Genomic DNA, 16,709 nt, shown 5'->3' with positions numbered 1-16,709 from the left:
CAGAGGCAGTTTACCTCTGAAGCTGGGATTCTAAAGCCTTTCCTGCCAAGCAGATGGCGTGATTTTTTCCTCCACCGGTTGTCTGCCCAAACAAAGAACTATCCATAAATATTTATGCCTTCTTTTAACACCCCGGTTTGCCTTTTGTACCCGAGGACACACGCAAGGGTATATTTTGGGGTGTGTCCGATAAATCGGCTACGATTCTGGGCCGTCCCTTTCTCAAAAACCAGGCTATTCGAGATTTTTGGGTTTATTTAACGAACACCTTCAACGTTGGCGTGGCAAAGCCAAGGAACCTGGTAATTAGCAAAGGAAACAATTAGTTCTTTCTGGAGAGACCGGTGGGTTCAAGGACAGGAGGGCGTGACTCGGTGTCTCTGGCGTTCAGGCCCAACAGGATTTTGGCCTGACTTGGATTTCCGCTTCGTGGCAGAACCCAGGGCCTGGGATCCTACAGTCCTTCCTAAAATGTACAATTCTCTCCCTGTTTTGCAAAAGGTGCATTGGCGTACCGGATACCCTGCTCAGGAAAGTTCAACCTTTTTCTTCCCCTCTCGCAGCATGAAAGCATCTAAGGGTTGAACGGGCTCCCGAAGACCATCCAGCTGATCCCCCTCCCAGCGAGGGGGTCCCCTGCAGGGAATCCTAGAAGGGAAGCGTTGGAGGGGAACTTAGAGATCATCAAGCCTCTTCCTGGAGGAATTCACTGCATGGAACCCCAGTCTGGACGGGGCCCCAGAGACAATCTAGTCCAACCCCCTTTGTAGGAAGAATCCAGGACATGGAATCCTAGAATAGAAGGGATCTTGAGGATCACCTCATCCAACCCCCTGCCCCGGGCAGGAATCCACTCAACCGACGGCCGAACGAACTCTCCTTCCTGCTCTGGGAGGCCCGACGCTTTATTACCATCTCAATGATGGGAAAAAATGCTGGGCCCGGGGGAGTCAAAAGGCAGCTCTTAAAGTAAAACTGCCCTCTCTCCTCTTGGTTGGGTTTATTGCAAGGCACTCATAAAGCAACATCTGTGGAATGTTAGCCTTGGGCTCCCCCGTTGACGCTTCCTGACATTCAACAGGTCAAGACCTCGGGGAGATCTCCCCATGCGGGGAGCCGGTTGATTGCAAGAGGGAGCCTGTTGCAAAGGTGGGGGGTCAAAAAGGCATTCTCGGTGGACGGATAAGGCAACGGGGCCCCTTGGGCGACCCAAATGAAGCCCGTGAAGGACAGATGGGGCTTTGGAAGTCCAACCTTAAGAGCACTCAGTGTTTTTCCAACAGCTTTGTTTTTCCCCCTCTGGTGGGGAAGCCCCGCGACGTCCCCCAGCCTTTGGTTTGCAAACCTCCCAACGCAGGAGTCGAGTCCGTCTTGCCCTGGGTCTGTTTTCCAGGGAATTTTCACACGCTCCTCCCACGGCAGAGTGCGCGGAGACCAAAAGGGCCTTTGGCCCATCCAGATGGAAATGCCCCGCCGTGGTGCCCAGAGGTGGGTAGGAGAGGCGGGCAGGCCGTGTGCCAAGAGAGCCGGGCAGTCCGGCCTCCGCTGATTTCAGTGTCTTCGTCCTCCCTTGCTGGTGGGGCGGGGGGCCAGCCTTTTGTACCTCCCCCCCAGTCTTCAGGCGAGGAGCTGCTTGTAAGATTTGTCCTGGTCGGCAGGGAAACGCCAGAAGAGCCAGAAACGCACAAGGCTGGTGGCAATGCCTGGCACGTTGGGAATCTGGTGGAGGAAGACGAGGACTCTGTCAAGAAACGTATCGAGAAACGCTCCCTCCCCACTGATCCTCTCCCCCTGCCTGGAACGCGGCTTCCATCAGCTGGATCGAGACCCCGGATTTGATCGGAGCTCAGCCCACCCCCCCACCTTGCCAGATACTGACCGCGATGTACAGATCCTCCAGAAGGAGACCGTAGAAGGTCCAGCTGGCCGAGGCCAGGAAGGTGGTGACCGTCAGCGGGAAGGACAGGCAGCGGGTCGAACGGCTTTTCACGATCTTGATCTGCAAGCGGGGAGAAAAGTCATCTGAATGGGGCTGGAGACCAGGAGCAACAGTTCTCCCCGACCCCTTGGGCAAAATTAATGGGCGATAATATGGCATTTTGCCGGGCACGGGCTAATGCAGAGGAGAGCCAGCTGGAAGCAGTGGGAATTAATATTAACCACCCTTTGGTTGGGTTCCTACCCAGTTAATCCCCATCAGCCCTGGTTTTATGTCTTTGAGTATGGGATCTTCTGCATTTTAATTCTACTCCACGCCAGGCTTGCATTTTATAGACGGTTTTACGGATGCGCCATTAAATAGAGAGGTAGCGTATTCATAAGCTAAGCCGTGGTTTCCCTAACTGCAGTTTATGGAATCAGCCACAATCGACTGGTCTCGTACAGAACTTACAAAGCTGAATGTGGCTCGGTGCCTATCTCAAGTTAAGCCAACATAGGGGGTTTGTTTAGGGCCACTTAACTCCTGTGACAAGGGAGCCACAGCGCACTGCATTGCTCAAGATACGGCGGCTTTAAACATCCTGGCTAATCCAAGCTTTGATCTAACAGGCCATGATTTCTGACCACTGACGCAAGTTGCTTTTCTTGGAAGGGTCTGGAAAGACGTGGGAATCAGGAGGAAAAGCCGAAGGACGGGGCGGAAGCTATCGCTTGGCCACGATGCAATCTCAGATCCGGAAGGGAACTCAAAGACCATCTAGTCTAACTCTCATGCAATGCGGGATCCAAAAGATCTCCAGCAAAGGACCGTCCGGCCTCGGTTTGAAGGCCTCTGGCGAAAAACTCACTTCACGTGGCCATCTGTTCCACTGACTGACAGCTGATTGCCACTTCATGTGGCCTGTTCCACCGTCTCACAGCTCATCCAGCCAGGAAGCACTTCCTTCCTGACACCCCGGGTTGGAATATGAGCGGAAGGGCGACATTTGCTGCCAGGAACCAACCCTGATCCGGATCCAACGGGTTTCTTCAGCAACCGGACCTCCCTGGCGCCTCCAGCGTCAGTGGCAGTCTACCTCCGAACGCCAACGGCACCAAGAGGGGCGCGACGGCCCAACTGCAGAACACGAAGCCCCTCCACGAAGTGGAGCTGAAGGAACACCTTGGGTGGGGTTCCCGGGAGCCCCGTCGCAACTCCCGAGGGCGGCCGTGGCTTGTCTCTGCAAGGCTTAACCTGGTTACGTGCCAAATCAGGTTCACACGCTCTCTGCTGCTGGCTCCGTTTCCCGACAGGTGCCTGAAACGCGGCCCAAACCCTGCCTCCCTTCTCCACGTACGAAATTAAAATTCCTCGGCCGAGTCACTTCACTGGCAGCGTCGGCTTCCGGCCGCCTGGGCTCTGAGCTGTCCCTAAACCGGAAAAACCTCACGGGTGCAGGCGCGTGAGCGGCCCCGAGCAAAGCAGAAAGTGGAACAGGGAAAGGGAACCCCAAACAGCTGCTGATTTAGTTGCAAATTCACCTAATATGTCCCTTTTTCCTCTTTCTTATGCAGCAAGGTAGGGGAGTTGGACTGTCCACGGGCATCCAAGTTTCTTTCCTGGATATTTCTCAGCGGGGAAAAAAAGACCCTTCGTTCCCCTTTTTTCTAACTGAAAAATGATTCCCATAAGCCAGTGTTGTCCAAACCTGGCCACTTTAAGATGAGCGGACTTCAACTCCCAGAATTCCCCTGGCTGGGGAATTCTGGGAGTTGAAGTCCACTCATCTTAAAGTGGCCAAGTTTGGACAACAATGCCATAAGCCAACAAAAAGGGGTCAACAGCAGCAACAACGTTCAGATTCACACACATGCAAACACACATCCCCCCCCCCAAAAAAGGGAAGGAGGAAAGGAAGAATCAAGCACCCCTAGGAAATCCATGGAAAATAAAAGAGAATAAAATATCTCTATTTTTCTCATCAGCGCTCCCTGACTGATGAAAAGACCTTGCTTTTCCTGGCTTGTTTTCCAACTTTCTCCCTTTTCACATCCTTTTCTCCCCCTCTGAAATCTGTTGTATCGTTCTCCAAATCATAACGTTTCTCCAAACGATACGTCTCTCTTCGGTATCGATGATGCTATTCGTGCCACCTAAATCTTTCTCGCTCACCTCCCAAATATTGGGAAACAATCAATGAGGCATCTGTACAAAAGTAAGAACGAGTTCCCCAATTCATCATGCTCCAAGCTACTTAATACAGGGGTGTGTCAAAGGGAACGATTAACTAACTTAATTGGAATTAGATCAGAAGACTGCACACCTAGGTAATACGTGATTCTAAGGGTTTTTTGGAGATTTTAACTGCTTTGTGTGTGCGCCCCTCACTCGGGCAGAAAAACAGGGAATACATTTTAATCTTATAAGCCGCCCAGAGTCATGTAGGTGAGATGGGCAGTTATAGAAATCAATGAAAAAGAGAGAGAGAGAGAGAGGTAGGGAGAGAAGGGAAGGGAAGGGAAGGGAAGGGAAGGGAGGGGAGGGGAGGGGAGGGAGGGGAGGGGAGGGAGGGAGGGAGGGAGGGAGGAAGGAAGGAAGGAAGGAAGGAAGGAAGGAAGGAAGGAAGGAAGGAAGGAAGGAAGGAAGGAAGGAAGGAAGGAAGGAGAGAGATAGAGACATAGAAACAGAGAAATAAAGAGAGAGAGAAAATAAGTAGATTGATAGAAAATAGACAGAAAAAAACAGGTAAATAATAGATAAATAGATAGAAAATAAATTGATAGGAAATAGTAGATAGAAAATAGATAAATAGATAGACAAGACAGATAGATAGATAGATACAATAGACAGTCAGACAGACAGAAAGAAAATAGACAGAAAAGACAGGTAGATAAATAATAGATTAGATAGATAGAAAATAGATAGACAGACAGACAAGAGAGACAGATAGATACAATAGGCAGACAGACAGACAGAAAGAAAGAAAATAGACAGAAAAGACAAATAATAAATAGATTAGATAGATAGAAAATAGATAGACAGACAGATAGACAGATAGATAGATGATATAGATAAATAGATAGACAAGATAGATAGATAGATACAATAGACAGACAGAAAGAAAATAGACAGAAAAGACAAGTAGATAAATAATAAATAGAATAGATAGATAGAAAAGACAGACAGACAGACAGACAGATAGATGATAGATATAGATAAATAAATAGGCAAGAGAGACAGATAGATAGATACAATAGGCAGACAGATAGACAGAAAGAAAGTAGACAGAAAAGACAGGTAGATAAGTAATAAATAGATTAGATAGATAGAAAATAGACAGACAGACAGACAGATACATGATAGATATAGATAAATAGATAGGCGAGAGACAGATAGATACAATAGGCAGACAGACAGACAGAAAGAAAGAAAATAGACAGAAAAGACAGGTAGATAAGTAATAAATAGAATAGATAGATAGATAGATAGAGAGATAGATAGATAGATAGATAGAGATTAATAGATAGACAGACAGACAGACAGATATACATAGATGATAGATTGACTGATGGTTGTCTCATTCTGCTGGGCAAGGTCGATGCCTGCGAGTGCCAGCCCGCGAAACCCACTAAGCCAGGCGCGGCGGGGGTGCCACCTACCAGATCTGCCAACGGCGAAAGGTACATGGTGATGGTGAAGAGGCTACAGAACAGGCCCAGGTGGGCAAGGCGTGTGGCGGGATCGGGGACCATCAGGGTAAAATAGCTGTAGCCGGACAGAAGGACCGCCAACAGGGCTGTCGTTTTCTTCAAGACGGCACGCTGGGGATCAAGAAAAGAAGGGATGCGCGTCAGCCGGACTCCCGTGTCTTTTTTTCCTTCTGCAAGGGAAACATTCTTCTGCCTAACGTGCCAACTCATTTCGGCTGTCCAAAATTTGGGAAACGGAGAGGTCATCCCGCAGAGAAGCAAATCAAAAGCCCGCAGGCTTCTTTTTCAATGCCGAGATTTGTTTGCGGCCGTAAGAGCGTTGCCACGTTAGAAAAAAATCACAAAGTTAAAATAAAATTCAGAGGCAGGAACCACAATTTTATCCAATTGGGCTGGGTTTTATGGGTTATCTCAATAGCAAGAGACTAATAATACGGTAGACTTTATATATATGGTAAATGTGTACGTGTACGGCACCTGTCTCTTTATTTACACTGTAGTCTATTTTTTTTGCATTTTACCTTTTTCTCTCTCCTGGATTTATGTTAATGTAGATACCTGATATGGTTTGTTAATCATAATTCAATTTTTTTCCAAAAAAAAATCCTAGGGTGGTTTTGGAGACCAGGGATCCAAGTATCCGATACTTCCTCAGTCTCGTGGGATTGAAAGGTTATTATCTAGTTAATCCGAATAATAATATCATTGAATAATATCAATCCATTAAATGCATAAATAATAAATTTAATTAATTAAATTAATGAATACATCCAATTAAGATTAATTGATGTCAATCCATAATATAAAATATAAAATCCTGCTAGCAAGAATCGGTGGGGCCCCAAAAGTAGTAGAAAATGAAGGAAGTGCTCTGGGGGTTTAGAGCTCAAACAGACAAGCCGCTGCCACATAACATCCCAGATTTAACCCTTTTGGATAAGAAAGGCAAAAAAGTCTGGGGAGTGGACATTGCAATACCTGGAGACGGCAGAAGAGAAGAGAAAGAACGGGAGAAAAATTACAAAATACAGCAAACAGAAGTTGAACGACTGTGGCCAAAGAATCAAGTATCAAGAGTTATAGGGACCTTATGTGCAATCCCAAAACATCTGGAGCACCCCTTGAAGACCATCGGCATTGGCCAAATCACCATCGGTCCCTTGCAAAAGGCAGCTCTACCTGGAACAGCTGTGACAATACCTTGAACACCCTCCAGCCTCAACATCTGCCCATCTCAGGTCCTCGGGAAGGCCTCGATCGGTGGATCAAAACCCCAAATCCAGCCTCAACATCTGGCCGACGGTGCGACGCACCATCCTGACAACATATTAAATTTAAGTGCCACCCAGCAACGTGGGGCGGTTGATATGTTCATACAGCATGTTGGCCAGGGTAGAACTCCGGGGTTAGGGGCAGTCTACCTTCAAGCACTGGCTCAACGGAGGGCGGTTTCCTGAAGGTCCAAGCGTTCATCATCATTTATTCAAGGGACCTGCCTATGCCTAGGTTCCCACCTGTCCATTTTTATCGGCTGTTTTCCCGAAAAATGTAGCACTAGAAAAGAGGGAGGTTTAAAAAATGGGACAAACACTCGCTGGGGAGTTACTGATCGACTTATGGCTCTGCAGAGAATTATGCAATGTTTTTCTCTTTCCACCCCGCAGCGCCCGGACAATGACCCGGGACACATGAGCCCAAGAGGTGGAGTTGAACAACCTGGAAAAGTTACGGCGACGAGAATTTGTGTTGACTCAAATCCCCAACCCTCTTGAATCAACAGCCTCGGGAAAGGAGAGCGGTGCGTGCCAATCCAAAGTCAGCCAAACGCTGGTTTAAAAAGACGAAGGGAAAAAAACACACACTTTTTTTCGACACTTTCTTTGGAAACTTTGCTGGCAATATTCTTGGGACGGTAAAGTGGTGCAAAATCAGGAAACGTAAAGCCAGGGTGATGCAGTTTGAGACATTTCGCCCCAGGGCTTCTAACGTGGGAACGATTGAGAAAAAGTCCTTTTTTATACATCTGTTGTTCCCCAACAGATGGATTTAAAAGGAGGTGAACAATGTTCATATAGCACGGTAGAACTCCGGGGTTAGGGGCAGTCTACCTTTAAGCACTGGCTTCATGGAGGGCGGATTCCTGAAAGTGTCTGGCTGGCCACGGTGGAGGGGAAAGAGAATAAGGGGTCTTGATCTTTTGGACAAGCTCACCCACCTTCTCGGAGCTGAAGAAGAAATAGACCAGGATGTAAATTGACTGCAGGGCCGCGCCCACGGCGTTAACAAGGATCAACGTCCAGTCGCCCTTAAGGAAACCGTAGCTGAGCCAACTCAGATTGCTGATGCAGAAAGAGAAAGGAACAGGTTTGAGCGAAGCCAGCTCAACTGAGGTTGCATTTAAGAAATTAACTCCAAAAAGTGACTTCGTTGCAACAATCCCTCGCTTGGGCCCGCAAACGGATCCCTTTCCCTGTTGTCCAGATCGCAACGTAAAGTTGTCTGTCCATCCCGCCCCGTAGTCTCACGACATGGCTGGCTATATAAATTGAATAAAAAAATAAAATAAAATCATAAAATCATAAAATAAATTCATAAATTCATAAAATAAAATAAAAACAAGAATAAAATAAAATAATAAATTCATAAAATAAAATAAAAACAAGAATAAAATATAATAAAATAATAAAATAATAAAATAAAATAAAAACAAGAATAAAATAAAATAAAATAAAATAAAATAAAATAAAAATCAAGCAACCCCATGCATGATTTTCTTTCTTTCTTTCTTTCTAGGGTTCCTCTGCATCTCAAGTAATATTCTTCAGCAGCGGAAGTCACCCCAGTCCTGCCTGTCGGTGGCTGCCAAACCGAAGTCAGGATTGAACAGCACCAAAAATCCTCCCCAAGATTTCCTACAATTTAAATTGTTTAAATGGATTCTCTCTGACGTCCACCCTGGCGCTGGCTCTCTCGATGATTATGCGCCGGATCATTGAGCGGATTCCTCCCACCAGCGTGGCTGAGGACCGACTGACCTCGCTATCCTTTAAGGCAGGGTTGTCCAAACTTGGCCACTTTAAGATGAGTGGACTTCAACTCCCAGAATTCCCCAGCCAGCAGGGCTGGCTGGGGAATTCTGGGAGTTGAAGTCCACTCATCTTAAAGTGGCCGAGCTTGGACAACACTGCTTTAAGAGCTTGGAGGGGACACTGAAGGTCATCTAGCCCAACCCCGCCAGCCCCTGCACAGGACTCTACTACTACCGCAAACAACGGGACGTACTTTACGTCGGTGGTGAGAAATGGAAGAAACTGGATATTTTCCACGCTTCCGGTCGCAAACATTTTCTGCAGGTCAGACCTGAGTGGGAGAAAAGGCGAGGTTGAGCGAGATCTCCCCCCTTCCTGCCCCACAGCCTCCCTCCCCTTGGAAACGAATTCCTCTCCCCACTCCCCCCCCCCCGCCGGTTCAACCCCCACGGCCTTGCAAACTGTTGCTTAAGGCTGTAAATGTTTTTTGCATCCAATCTCCATTTGGGTTTTATTTGCAAGCAATCCTGACGTGGATTTTAGCAAGGAGAAGGGGCCGAGCCCCAAATCTAAGGCCCTAAAGTGGCTGTTTCTTCTTCTCAAGCTCTCCCCAGGTAGACTTCCTCAACCTGGCAACCGTGATGCTCCGCCCTCCCAAAAATCTGCCCCATGGCAATCCTTTCATGACCTCCAACTCTCTCCGCTCCATATTTCAGGGATGAGGTGGCACACAGGCACAGACCCACAGGCACAGATACATGGGGCTTGTTCCCCCATAGCTGTGGGAACCCTTCTGCCCCTGGCCCCACTGCTGTGCCCCTAAGTTAGGACCCCTCCACCCACCATATCAAAGCTATAGGATCATGGGGGTGTTGCTATGGGGCTGAGCCGTGGAAAAGAGTGGGGGGGAGAAACCAGCCCCCAAAACTTTCCTTTTCTCCTTCTGGGGACAGGGCCTGCTAACAACCCACCCCCCAGCCAGCTCTGCCCCACAGCCACCTGCTTTCCTTTTCATAAACCTATTTCCTGGTCCACGCTTCACCAGCCCACCTGGGGGAAAAGGTGGCGGGCTTGTGTCATGGGGGGCAGATTCTGGCATGGGGGATTTCTGCCCCACAGCCCCTGATCTTCCATGCCAGAATCTGCACCCACGGGTGTACTGGGGGGGGGCTCGTTTTGCCACGAGGCTGCCGAAGCCAGCCCCCCTCCCCACATCGCTACTGTGCAATCCCCCAGAGACAGAGAACTGGGGAGAAAGGTGGGCATGACTCCCTTGCTCTGACCCAAGTGGGAGGGCATTGCACACACACACACCCTGCATGCCCAGCCCCCCAGCCCTGCTTCCAGCCCCCCAGCTCTCCTCCCAGCTCTTCTTCCAGCCCCCCAGCCCTGCTCTCAGCCCCCAGCCCTGCTCTCAGCCCCCCAGCCCTGCTTCCAGACCCCAGCTCTTCTTCCAGCCCCCCAGCCCTACTTCCAGCCCTTCCTCCGGCCCCCCAGCCCCGCTTACAGCCCGGTGCCAAACATGCCCAGCGTGAACACCAGCGCGCTCCAGGAGAGGAGCTGCAGCAGCGCCCCCGCCATCGCGGCGCGCCCCGCGAGCGCTCCCACCGCCGCCGGCCCCGACCCTCGGCCCGGCTCGGGCGCTGTCCCGGAGACGCGCAGGCCGGCGGGCGGGCGGGCGCCGGGAGCGCCGCAGCTCCGCCTTTCCGGGGGCGGATCGCGCTGCCCGGGCGCCGCGTCGCTGCTGCCTTGCGCTGGGCGCGGCGCTCCGGCGGCGGTGCTGGCGCGGGGTCCCTCCGCTGCGCTCCGCTGGAGGATTTGCGCGGGGAAGGGCGGGGGCCGGGCCGACAGCCGCCTGGGGGCGCCGAGCTGAGCCCCCGCGCCGCAGCCCCCGGGCACAGCGGACGGGCAATCAGCTGGGCTCTTCCTGTTCGAGATTACAGTTAGAGACGCAAAGTTTCAAAGAGAAAATAAAAGGAGGACAAGGAAAAGAGAGCGCGAAAAGGGGGGAAAGGAGAGAAAGAAAAAGTAAGAGGGGAGTCAAGGCAAAGAGAAGAAAGGCATAAAGAAATACACGAGGAAATGATTTCCCCCTTCCTCGCAACCAGCGTAAAGTTAGGAAAATGGTTTATAGTTGTGGCGAGGGAGGCCAGTCAACTCATTGCGGGCTCTTCTGTTGGAATCAACTAATTGTAACTAATTCAAATTACATTTCCCCCCCCCCCAAAAAAAAACCCGACAGAGTGCAGCCAACTAAATAAATAAGTCACTTTTTTTGGCCAGCAAAAAAAGGAAGGAAAGGAAAGGAAAGGAAAGGAAAGGAAAGGAAAGGAAAGGAAAGGAAAGGAAAGGAAAGGAAAGGAAAGGAAAGGAAAGGAAAGGAAAGAATTAAAGGGGAAGGAAGGAAGGAAGGAAGGAAGGAAGGAAGGAAGGAAGGCACCTCCTTTTTCTCTTGCCAGCAAAAAACAGCCCCTCCGGCCTGTTTTTTGCCAGCAAGCAAGGAACTTAGGCTCAGAGCCTGGCTTTGCTCAAGCCCCGCCCCTTTAGCACCTAAGGGAGGGGCTTCTGCAGGGCCATCACTGTGGAGTGGGGTTGCTCTGCATTGCCCCTCCTTCTGAAGTCCCTCTTTCCTGCCCTGATTTATTAATTTTTTCCAAGGTTTCCAGGGTTCAGAGAAAGGCGGGGGGGGGGCTTAGATCTTAGATTTCAGGGGATTTCTAAATTTGGATGCGGGGGGGGGGAATTATGCCTTTATTTTTTACTTGCTTCCAACTGAAAATGAACTTTGCATTCAAACATCTGCCTAGGCCTCTGGACTCCAAAAATGTCTGTTCCTTCCCCTCCATCAACTTTTTTTTACTTTTTTAATATTTTGAGAACTGTGTTGAACATCAGTGGGGTCTCCACAATGCCATCCATGGCTATGAGTCTGATTTTTATGCGTTTTAATATCGAGGAGGGATCGGTAGCTTTCGCCAAACTCCCTAAGGGCGGAAAGAAAAAACCCAAACCGCTGGGATAGAAGAATGCTAAAATAGCAAAACTCGGCCCCAAAGATTTCCCCCTTAAAAAGAATATCTGGATTTATATTGAGAAATTGGAAAAGTGGTGATTATTCCAGGCGTTCAAGATTGGCTTTTGGAAATGTGCAATTTATCCGCTTTGGAAAAGACAATATTTTCCATATGAAGCAACTTGTCGATATAGATTTTAGGATGTTTTACAATAATATAGTAGTATTATTAGATCTTTTGGGGTTTGACAATAATCTTATTTTAGAAGGTATCTTTTGTAAAACCAGGGACGTTTACTTGTTTAACATGTATGTTAGTTGTTCAATATTGTGGTTCTTTTGTACTGTATCGGTTATTGTTTGTTTTCTGGTACTCTGTTTATTTTTCCCAAATCTTCTAAAAAAAAAAGAATAAAGATTAAATTGGGAAAAAAAAATAATGTCTGGATTTGTCCTAAAACCACATCAGGGCACAATGGGAGGTTATAACATCGCCCCCCAAGAAAGTGGGGTAAATGAATGGGGCTTGTATTCTTGGAATTGGCTGATGGGGTAATTGATTCTTCCCACCCGTCATCTTGAATTATATATAGTCTTTTTATATAGTATTGTTTTTTAGCTAATTCAATATGGATATTTATATTTTTACGATGTTTAATGTTTGATTTTATTTGGGAGCCGTCCAGAGTCACCCTCGTGGGGAGATGGGCGGCATATAAATTGAATGAATGAATGAATGAATGAATGAATGAATGAATGAATGAATGATTGAATGAATGAATGAATGAATGAATGAATGAATGAATGAATGAATGACGTTCTTCCCGCTTCTGTAGGGAAAAAAATTGGGGAAAAAATAATCCAGCAAGGAAGAAATTTTGGAATTAAACTGGCACCGTTGGAGGCGAAGCCACGCAGTTCCCTCCCCACCCAAATTTAGATTCCGTTGTCCCCGAAAGATGCTCGAAAGGATCGAGGAAGAATTTGGAGGTGGCTGCGAGGTTAAACAACGTGAAGCGCTCCAGATGGGGAGTTTTATTTCCCGTTTTCGGAATAGGGGAAATAAATTATATGTCAGGATTATTGAGCGATAGAACAAGGGGCAGGAAAGCAAAGAGGTGGTTGCGACTTTCAAACTCGGGCCCTTTATTAACCACCGGCAACCTACAGCCGCTGCGTCTCTAAAGATGATTTACAGGTTTCATTTAGATCCAAGGCCATGCAGCGCCTCTTTGTAAATATCTCAGGATAGTTATAAAAACTGTAAAAAGAGAAAAGAACGAAAAGGAAGATATAAAGCCTGCTGGGCATCAAAAATTGCCAGCAACAGCAATACACTTTTCTGTTCTTCCGTTTGTCTGGCCAACTGATCGGCCCCTCGCGGATCTCGAGACCTTCGGATCTAGGAAAGGCTCCCCGCTTTTTGGGACCGTCTCCCCTAAACACGACTCCGCCATCGGACGTGTGCGGTGTCCGCGTTAAATCAGCGCCTTTCCGACTTCGGCGTGGCCCGATCCCGTTTACCCATGTTGGGGGGCAGCCAATGGCGTCGTGGGCCCGGGGAAAGGCGGGCGCCCATTTTACAGGTGAGAAAACTGAGGCCGGAGGCAAGCGGGAGGGAAAGCTGAAGGTAAGACTCGTGCAGGGTTGATTCTGTTTCAGGGCTTCCGGCCTCCTGTCCTGCGTCGAAGGGTGCTTATTATGGGGTGCTCCCCCAAATATAATCAGGAACTAAGGCGATTAGGAGATGAGGAAGTGAACTATTAGAGGTGGGCTAATGAATTCAAAGAAATAAATAAAGTTCCATTTGTGTCGTCCCAGTAGGGTTAGTTTTAATGGACGCATTTTTCTTAACCGGCACTCACTTCTCCGTTTCTTCCATCCTTGGCGAGGTTAAACACCCCAAAAGAATTTGCCTGCGTTTTTTAAAGACATGGCAAATCCACCTTGCCTCTTTGAGGCATTTTTGGACTCCGCTCCCCACCCTCTCTGCATTGCTGGGGTTTATGGGTGCTGTAGTCCTCCCACCAACCCTCTGGGGGCCTCCACTCAGCTGCGCTTGGGTCAGCCTGGCAATTCACTCATTTTGGGGGGTTCAGCCCATCCCCTGGACGGCGAGCGAACTTCTTAAAACGATGTTTTGCAAGACGACTGGCGGCTGGAAAAACATTTTTTGAGAAGCAGAGCCGAGCCACGGCATCGTTTCCTTTCTTCTGCTTCTCCTCTTTCTCCACCGAAGAGCGAAAACACACTTTTTTTCTCTTACCCTTTCAGTAACCTACGGGCTAATTATATCTTTGGTTTAAAAGCAAACTTCCTGGGGTATATTTTAACCCCGCCATACTCCCCACCCGCATTGGCTAATCTTGTCTCTGGAAGTGCCAGACAGACGTCCTCTTTCCATCTGCCCAAGGCTTCATTTTTTTTCCTTTTAAATGCTTTTTTTTTTTTTTAGAAAAAATGAATTTGGGGAAAAAAACACACCCTCCACATGAGGCCGAACCAGAAACCGAGCATTTGCTTTTGCACAACCCATTGACCCGCCAAACCAAGCCGCTCGAGGCAAGCGCCAGGTGAAATTCACCTGGCCTTGGAGTTTCCTGCAGTTTCGGGTCAATTGAATCATCCTTGATCACGGGGACGAAGAACGGGGGGATACTGGCCATTTTGGGGTATAAGCCTAGCGCAGTGTTGTCCAAACTTGGCCACTTTAAGATGAGTGGACTCCAACTCCCAGAATTCCCCAGCCAGCCATGCTGGCTGGGGAATTCTGGGAGTTGAAGTCCACCCATCTTAAAATGGCCAAGTTTGGACAACACTGGCCTAGTGGGTGTTCTCTGGGGCTTGCAGGACGAGGCAAGGGAAAAAGCTATCACAACTCACTTTTGCCTGCCACCCACAGTCTTGCATAGATTAATAGCATTATCCTCATGGGTGTGTCGCCAAAGGCGTGTTCATCCAGCCCTCCGTGCGAGGCGAACATCCACCCTGAAAGGCGCCCGGGGCCGACAGAAAGAAGAGCATCTTTGGCACTTGGGGCCCGGCTGTCCACCGCCAGACGATCTTCCAACCGATCTGAGCGAGGAGGGTAGGGGACGAACCTCCCCGTGTAGAGGCAGTCTACCTGCGAAGGCCCGACCGTGGAAAGAAACGGGAGGAAGGCAGGCTGTGGAGTTTCCAAAGACATCTGGCTAGCCCGGCGTTTCTCAGCCTTGGCAGCTTTAAGAGGTGTGGACTTCCCTTCCCAGAATTCCCCAGAAGGGAAGTCCACACCTCTTAAAGTTGCCAAGGTTGAGAAACCCCGGGCTAGACAAAACGCTGAACCCTAGAAGCTTGGGGACTGCACTTTTCTGGGCGGGGGGGGGAGGCAAAGCACCCAGATTTTGGGGAAGGCCTCCCCCTTGCACCCATTTTGCAGGTCTGAGCCCTGCCCGGCGATGCACAACAACCCTCCAGTGCAATTCTCCACCTCCTTTGCCTTGTTCCTGGAGCCTCTGCGACTCTGAGGTAGAGTGCGCTTAAACATGGAGGCTTCATTCACTCTCCCAGTTAAGAAAGAACGAAGCCCTTCAAAGGCGTTTTCCCCATTGGCAGTTCCTTTTTTGGGGTGTTTGAAAATCGCCATGTTTCATAATGATGGAGCTCATTGAAAAAACAAGACGCCTCTAGTCTTTTGAGGACCCACCTTCCATCATTTCTCGGTTGGCCACCCATCTTTCCTGCCCGGGTGGGATGAACCTCGCCAGAAAAAGAATAAAAGCTGAGAAATTTATGCCTCCTTCCCACCCTGTCTGGTTTCCCCCCATTAATTACCAGCTTCTCACCTACCTGAATTTCACAACTTTTACCGTCGTGTTAATGAGTTGGGAAGGTCTGAGTAATTCAGCGTTTTAGCCCCCCGCCCCCCGAAAAACACCTTTCAAAGTTACGCTAAAGTGCGTCCGAAGTGGGGCGGGGGAGAAAAACTCACCTTCCTTGAAAAGTCTTTGCTGAGATAGTTATCCCCAGCAAGGCAATTCTCCCCCTCCTTTGCCTTGTTCCTGGAGCCCCCGCGGCCCCAAGGTAGAGTGCGCTGAGACGTGGAGGCTCCATTCAGGCTTCCTTCGCTCTCCCGGGGAAGGCAGCCTTTGGGGGCAGACGTTTGTGGGAGACCTTTTGCTGCCTCGAAAGTTGGGGTGGAATTGAAGACGGTAAGTTAAGCAAGAATCAGCTGGGTTGGAGTGAAAGCCTGTTCATCCGGGCGGTGGTTATCTCCTCTTCTAAGACCGGAGATCCTGACATGGGCCTCTCCTTTTTCCTGTAGGAATTTATCTCCCTTTTTTCCAATCCAGCCGCCAGCTTTAATTTTCCTCCCACCCCACCGTACAGCAAGCCATTGCAGAGAGAAATAAAGAAATATTTCCTTCCTGAGCATTGTTTCTCAACCTCAGCAACTTTAAGATGGGTGGACTACAACTCCCAGAATTCCCCAGCCAGCCATGCTGGCTGGGGAATTCTGGGAGTTGAAGTCCACCCATCTTAAAGCATGCTGGCTGGGGAATTCTGGGAGTTGAAGTCCACCCATCTTAAAGCATGCTGGCTGGGGAATTCTGGGAGTTGAAGTCCATCCATCTTAATCCTGGTGGCGGGATGGAGCATTGCGGCTCAGATTTAGTTAATGCTTTTTAATCAATGTAGTGTAAAAATGAATGCAAACTAAACTCGAAGAAAAAAGAAAAGGAAAAAGAAAGCTCAGGAGGAGGATAAAAAAGAAAAAAAAAACAGAAGAGAAAAGAAAAGAAAAAGAAAAGTCAGAAGGAACAGAAAAAAGATAAAGAGAAAAGGAGAAGAGAAAAGGAGAGGAAAAGTTCAGAAGGGATAGAAACAAGAAAAGTAGAAGAAAAAGGAAAAAGAAAAGTCAGAAGGTCAGAAAAAAGAAAAAAGTAGAAAAGAAAAAGAAACGTTCAGAAGGGGCAGAAACAAGAAAAAGAGAAAAGTAGAAGAAAAAGGAAAAATAAAAGGTCAGAAGGTCAGAAAGAAAAGTAGAAGAGAAAAGA

The 16,709-nt window shown here is 48.5% G+C and overlaps 1 protein-coding gene across 2 annotated transcripts; it reads right to left on the bottom strand.

Annotated features, from left to right (window-relative positions):
* Positions 1 to 1,259: 1,259 nt before the first annotated feature.
* SLC50A1 (solute carrier family 50 member 1) lies at positions 1,260 to 15,868 on the bottom strand. Of its 2 annotated transcripts, none has more exons than XM_088137264.1 (6): positions 15,644 to 15,868; positions 8,914 to 8,991; positions 7,847 to 7,970; positions 5,581 to 5,742; positions 1,880 to 1,999; positions 1,260 to 1,719 (listed from the first exon to the last, which is right to left on the bottom strand). In XM_088137264.1, exons 1-6 carry the CDS (start codon positions 15,763 to 15,765, stop codon positions 1,618 to 1,620), a joined length of 708 nt encoding a protein of 235 aa, XP_087993390.1. In that variant the 5' UTR covers positions 15,766 to 15,868; the 3' UTR covers positions 1,260 to 1,617. The 2 variants fall into 2 exon arrangements, with proteins under 2 accessions (XP_087993390.1, XP_087993391.1); XM_088137265.1 differs by lacking the exon at positions 15,644 to 15,868 and adding an exon at positions 10,168 to 10,379.
* Between the last annotated feature and the right edge of the window lie 841 nt (positions 15,869 to 16,709).

The sequence above is a fragment of the Python bivittatus genome, unplaced genomic scaffold (genome assembly GCF_059951505.1).
Source record: "Python bivittatus isolate LINGU-HERP-01145 unplaced genomic scaffold, Pbiv_v1 ctg000180_np1212, whole genome shotgun sequence".
Classification (NCBI taxonomy): domain Eukaryota; kingdom Metazoa; phylum Chordata; class Lepidosauria; order Squamata; family Pythonidae; genus Python; species Python bivittatus.
Note: the sequence above shows the minus strand (reverse complement) of the source record. Positions and strands in the feature narration are given on the sequence as shown.

Bases quoted from the DNA above. Each gene is read 5' to 3' on its own strand.
- SLC50A1 (XM_088137264.1), bottom strand. From the start codon at position 15,765: ATGGAGCCTCCACGTCTCAGCGCACTCTACCTTGGGGCCGCGGGGGCT. The intron at 5,743-7,846 runs GTGGGTGAGCTT...CTTGATCCCCAG, and splicing joins TCTTCTTCAGCTCCGAGAAG to CGTGCCGTCTTGAAGAAAAC. The intron at 1,720-1,879 runs GTCAGTATCTGG...TTCCTCCACCAG, and splicing joins TGGAGGATCTGTACATCGCG to ATTCCCAACGTGCCAGGCAT.